At 37.7% G+C, this 6,659-nt stretch overlaps 1 protein-coding gene across 1 annotated transcript in view; it reads right to left on the reverse strand.

Annotated features, from left to right (window-relative positions):
• Positions 1-272: 272 nt before the first annotated feature.
• The window catches only part of DPP10 (dipeptidyl peptidase like 10), a gene marked incomplete at both ends in the record, with an annotated part of 120,270 nt that continues 113,883 nt past the window's right edge, over positions 273-6,659 (reverse strand). The window contains one exon of the mRNA XM_015826979.1: positions 273-471. Coding sequence (XP_015682465.1) covers positions 273-471 — 199 coding nt within the window. The remainder of the gene's footprint in view (positions 472-6,659) is intronic.

The raw sequence follows: 6,659 nt of genomic DNA on the forward strand, positions 1-6,659 counted from the left end.
CCGATGCATCATAGCGAAACTGCACCCACCCCATTGCCGGCAATGGCAAAAAAGTCGCGATACATCACGACACGTCACGTGACATTGCGAGTTTGACAGCCCTGAGTTAGACTAAATCTAAAAGCAGATTTGATGCTATATTGATCTTTATTCCTCTTAAATAGTGCATGAATTCCATTAACCCAATATAGTACAGATATAAAACACAATGCATTTCTATCTGTCATAACAAAAGAAAGAATTTTTAAAAATGGATATAATTTGGCACACACGTACTCTACCGCTGCTATCTGATCCTTCACTTCCACTGATCCTAGTGAACGGTGAACCTCTTGCAAAATCTTGAGTCCTTGAAATCCACTTCCTCTTCCGTCAAACTGAGCTATGATGACATTATCAGAGTTGACAAGCACAGAATCCCAGTCAATGTGAAACTTATCTGTAACCAACTGACTGCCTGGAGCTTCATCACTGTAAATACCAAAATACCAGAGACAAAGAAAATTGATAATACAATACCTCTTCAAATTCCTTAATAATTTTCGTAATCTAAATTATGGAGAAAGAATTAGATAACCCTTCCAAAATACTATTTATTTCATAGCGTCACATTAACCACTGCTTATCCCTGATGGGAAAAGTAAAGAAAAAAAAGTTGTTAAACTATACAGAAATAAATGGTTGAGGTTAACATGGCATTAACTATTATAGCTGGCAAATTATAAAACTTTTGTTTTGTTTTGTTTTTGGTGCTTTGGACAAAGCTCACAAGACTTGAGTCAAAGACCAAGGAATTTAACCTTCAAGCAAACATGGCTTTATCTCCTTATAGTAGAAAGGGAATTAATGCATAAAAATGGAAGGGATATAAAAATTGGAAATAACATCTAGGGAAGATTCATAGTTAGGTAATATTAGGGGAAAATAAGATAGTAATCCTAATGAAGTTAATTAATAGTGTAGGATCCAATCTGGGTCATAAGTGGTGGGCCAGAGGTGGTGACTGACCCAGATTAGATCCTGTAACATTATCCTGGGACATGTACATTCCCCTTCATTCTTAATTTATGTCCTTTGATGTTTTCAGATAAGCTATAGTTTGGCCAGTCATATTTTGCTTTATACTAGCATGTGGATGGTCAAGCAAGCAAAGAAAAAAAAAGTCTGCTCATAATCTACTTAAAACAGCACACTGATTAGTAAACCATATTGTGCAGCAGCAACCAAAAAAGCTAATACAATCCTGGGTTGTATAAACAGAGGCATAGAATCAAGATCACGCGAAGTATTAGTACCACTTTATAAAGTTCTAGTAAGATCACACCTCGAATACTGCAGCCAATTTTGGTCACCATATCATAAAAAAGATGTTGAGAGTTTGGAAAAAAATTCAGAGAAGAGCAACTAAGATGATCAAAGGCCTGGAGACCAAAATATACAAAGAACGGCTGCAGGACTTGGGTTTGGCTAGTCTAAAGAAAAGAAAAAATAGGGGAGACATGATAGCAGTATTCCAGTATCCGAGGGGCTGCCATAAGGCAGAGGGGGCCAGGTTGTTCACCAGAGCACCAGAGGGAAGGATGTGAAACAATGGTTGAAAACTGATCAAAGAGAGAAGCAATCTGGAATGAAGGAGAAACTTCCTGACAGTGAGGACAATCAACCAGTGGAACAGCTTACCCCCAGAAATCGTGGGCGCTCCATCACTGGAAATTTTCAAGAAGAGACTGGACAGTCACCTGTCTGAGATGGTATAAGTTCTCCTGCTTGAGCAGGGGGCTGGACTAGAAGACCTCCAAGGTCCCTTCCAGCTCTATTCTATTCTATTCTATTCTATTCTATTCTATTCTATTCCAATTGTGTAAGTTCTCAGAACTACTGCATATGTGATGTAAAATTAGTATTGGGCTATGTATGAATGATTTGTGCAGTTTCTTTGCTGGGTCATCATATCTCATACATGTGCATATGGTATGCATAATCATTGCATAGCATCTTCCGTACAAGATTCATAAACCACAGGCAACACCTCAAGGATTCTTCAAATATTCTATAGCTCTCACAAACTCATCCTTAATTTTGTTCATCATGCAAGACTAAATTGGGGCAGAGGAATTCAGAGGGGAAGAGGCTTAAAATGGAGAAAAAATTAGTGCAAATGTATTATTTTCCTTTAGAAAGGCTCAATGCTAAATTGTTGGGGTTCAAATTAATATTTTTAAATGAACATCTGGATCTAAAGAGTTGTAATATTTAATATTCAGAGACACAATTTTTTAAAAAAATATATTTAATTTTGTAGCTGGGAATGATATTCTGGCATGGGTAAGCACTTCAGTTCTATTATTATTATTAAGTGCAAAATTCACTTAACAAATGTTTCACTTAGCAACAAAAATTTTGGGCTCAATTGTGGTCATAAGTTGAGGACTGCCTGTATCTTACTTTTTCTCATTTATTGATTGATTTAGAAGGATTTTAAAGCTATCCCAATCATAAAACTCACAAAAATAAAACACTACAAAATCAGACAATGTGAAAAGGCTTAAAAGAAAACTTGATAACTTCTTAAGTTGGTAATATTTGGCCAAAGAAATATTGGGCAATGAATTATAATCTAAAAGCATAGTTAAAGAAGATTTAATCTCTTTCCTTCTTATCAACAGGTAGAGAGCACTAGCCTTGTATTGAGGGATGGATTATTCCATAATGTTACAACAGCCACAAATAAGATACATCTCACTGATGGCAAAGATATGCAACACATCTTCAAGATTCAAACATGTAGGTTAGATGATAAGCAATATTTTATCCTGCAAATATATGGTGCAATAACTGATAAAGAGCTGTTATTCTAATGAATTGACTTTTGCTCATGAGTACACAGGGCAGCATGTTCAGTACCAACTTAAGTTTCAAAATCACCTTCAAAGGCAACCCCAAAAAGAGAGAATTGTAGTAGCCAAAGCACTGAGTTCGAAGAACAGATGTATCTTGTATACTGCCAAAACTGGATAAAGTAACCATGGCCCCAACCTCCATTGTCTGAATAAGAGCTATGGTGCCAAATAAACTCTAGATCAGTGATGGCGAACCTTTTAGAGACTGAGTGCCCAAAAACTGGCCCACCCCTGCTCCACTCCCTGCCCCGCCCCCGCTCCGCCCCCCCATCCGCCCCCACTCCGCCCCCCCATCCCCCGCCTGCCCACAGGGCCACTCACCCGCCTGCCTCCAGGGCCCGCCGCAGATCGCCCAGGCAGCCCAGCAGCGCTATGGCGGTCCTGCCCTCTGCTCATGCCCTGCAGCATCAACTGTGCACAATGGGGTGTGAGTGCAGAGTCTTGTCTACGCTGCCTGGCTGCCATGTCCTTGGCTGTGCTGCTCCGCGTGGGCCACGCTCAGGGGCGACTCTCCTTCAGGGGGGCTGCTGGAGAGGAAGGGGTCACGGGGGGAGGCAAGGCTGGGGCAATGGCACATGTGCCCACAGAGAGGGCTCCGAGTGCTGCCTCTGGCACCCGTGCCATAGGTTCGCCATCAGTGCCCTAGATCATGGATTCACTCACTGAGAGGAAGTACAAACCCACCCAGAACCAAAGCTTCTAACAAACCTGATAGTTCCAGAATAAACAGCATATTCTGAAAGATTTCTGTCTCAGCCTGCTTCAAAGTTTTGAAGCCTCCATATACCAGATCAGCGCATCCATTACATTTTCTGAAGCTAACGAGATATAAAACTGGATATCATCAACATACTGAACCCCTATATTGGATCAATTCTCCCAGTGGTTTCATTAAATGGTTAAATAAGATAGATATCTGGCATAGTGGATGATAAATTTCTTAAATGAAATATTTTAAAATATCACTAAAAATGAATTTACGATTATAAGTGTAGTTTGAGAGCATAATTTCTAACTAAAACCAGAGTCCATGTATATAATATAAATTAAGCCCCCATGATTTCAGGAAAGCTTAGTCTTAATATGACAAAGTTGCCCCACAAAGGTGACATTTCCAAGTCTGTGCCTGAAGATACCAATTATGAATGCTTTATGAACTTATAGTGAGAAAAGGATTTGGTATAATTCAATTCTGCCAGTGTAGCTTTTAAACAAAGGAAAGATAGCAATTACAGAGCAAAATGATGGACTTTAATTGGTACTCTCTGTTTCTAACAGTGTAGTCCCTCATTCCTTAGCTATAAGGGAAAAATGAGACAGCATTACTTGAGTTGTTAAATTTTCAAAATAAACTTTTATTTTGATATCAGAAGTCATAAGACCCTAGCATCATTTCTCCTTTGGTTTCAGAAAGCAATATATTTTGCCTTAGGCAACAAATATTGCCTGGTGTTAGTCCTGGATCACATTTTTTCCCTTTGTATCTATCAAGACTGATGGATAGATATAAGAAAACATGTATGTTTTCCACAGAAGGAAAACAAAAGAAAGAATATTCTTATAAAGAATAATAAACAACAAATGGGTAGCATTTAATTGAGAATTTAAAGAATATGGGAGGGGCTGATCATAATAATCTCATTGTAATAATATTAAGGAGGAAAATAAAAGAAAATAAGATTTGAAAACTGAAATTTGCAACGAAGAAGAGAGATAACAATTCTTAAACAATCATAGCATCCCTCCTGCTCTCTACACTCTGTGTTACCATGTATATAATGTTTGGAAAAGGTGAGCTTTAAGCAGATTAATATATCTGTAGATGGAAAAACTAGGTATTTAATACTGTATTACTAACTGATACTTTCAAAATTCATCCTTCAATTCAACCACAGTAAACAGCACAAAACGTTTTTAGGTTATACTAACCCAACCATCAGTCTGATGCCAGTGAAGGGAAAAGATTCTAGCGTCTAGCCAGTAAAATCTTTTGCAATACAGATTTCATGGAGCAGCAACTCTGCCTTAGTTGTTGCTCAATACCAGATATACAGAGTCATAGTAATAATTATGACTAAAGTGACCCCATCATCAGTTCACCTTTGCTTACTGGATTAGCAATCCAGTGCTATATACACTCTGAAGGAACGTCTTGGAAGCTGAATCATGGCAACTGGACTTACAGTAGTGGCCAAAATTGTGGAAACCTTTTGGAAAAAGTGTATTTTTGAGGTTTGATGGCTAATAGCACCATTTTTTTGGGGAGTAATACCATAAAATTATATATCAATGGAAAGATAATTTAATCAAGAATGTAATGCAACATGCTTTGTTCAATTATCTGTACTGTATTCTATGAAAAGTTATAGCCAAATAACCAGAAAAAGGAAGCACAACTTGCTTAGGTTGATATCAGGTAGCTTTCCTTCATCTGATTGTAGCCAATGAGCATGAGTGTTTAGAGAGCCAATCAGGTGTCATCTTGTTTTGGCAATGAGCCAATCAGATCACAGTAGGATTCAGTTATTGATGTCATGTATTGAAGCTGAGAGGAGGACATTTGTCAGTGTGTTATGTGATCGCAATCAAGTTGGTTGGGATTTTTTGTGTTCTTTCATTTAGTGAGCTTGTAAAACATAATAAAATTAAAGTAATGGTGCAAAGAGTTGACTGGTTGCCCAAAAAGCGATGTAAAATAGCATTATTAAGTGAACAAGGCTACAGTTATAAAGAAATTAGAAGAAAAAAATGGTGGAAACTGAACCAAAGGTGGCATTTCTACTGTACACTTTTCCCAAAAGGTTTCCACAATTTTGGCCACTACTGTATCTTTTGTTGATTTGAGACAATTCGCTGCCCATCCAAGCAGCTTCTTCAGCCTGAACAAGTTGGTTGGGGGAATCAGAGTAGACAGAGAGGCATTGGAATGTGCCAACTCCTAAAATTCTTAGGGATATTCCCGCACCAATCTCAAATTCTGTTTGGATACTGCTCTACTCAGATTCTCCTAACCAATTTGTTCAGACTGAAGAAGCTGCTTGTATGGACAGCAAAATGTCTCAAACCAATAAGAAAATACATACAGTTGCCATGACTCAACTTCTAGACAACTCTACCTAGATGATGGAGAATCTTCATTGACGTACTCCAAAGGAAAGTTTTCAATATTGCCTTTTTTGAATTAACTAGGATTTGTCCTTGCTTTGTATTTTAGAATGTGGCATGCATAATATAATTTTCTAATTTGTCACAATTAAACTTTCTATGGATGTCATCAGAAGACCAATAAATATCTTTTGTAGTAGTTGCGGTAGGCTAGAAGCACAAGTAGAAACACTGGCTTCTAAGAAGTTGATTGATTGGCAAAAACACACTGAGTAGGCATGTTATTAATGATGTTTATTTTATCAGGGTGGAACAAATAACTCTCTTGTATTGATTGCAGTTGATGAAGAAAGGGCATGGTTCAAGTAAGGGCCTTAATGTTAGGATGGTTGAATCCTGTACTTACTTTTGAAATGTATGAAACTATTTTTGTCTTGATGATAGAATGCTTATCTAAAATATATATTTAACTTGTGGGTCAAAGCACATAAAAGCAATAGAACCCCATGCCAATTTCTTTCCAATAAAATGAATTTTTGATTAGCTTGGGATTACCCCCACTTGCATTGTTCATTTCAAAACTCACGGATCAACATTTACCTCATTATTTTATAAGATTTGTTTATTGCTCATTCAAATGAATTTGGGCAGTGA

This window comes from Protobothrops mucrosquamatus, unplaced genomic scaffold (genome assembly GCF_001527695.2).
Source record: "Protobothrops mucrosquamatus isolate PMUCROS unplaced genomic scaffold, P.Mucros_1.0 scaffold3417, whole genome shotgun sequence".
NCBI classification, from domain to species: Eukaryota; Metazoa; Chordata; class Lepidosauria; order Squamata; family Viperidae; genus Protobothrops; species Protobothrops mucrosquamatus.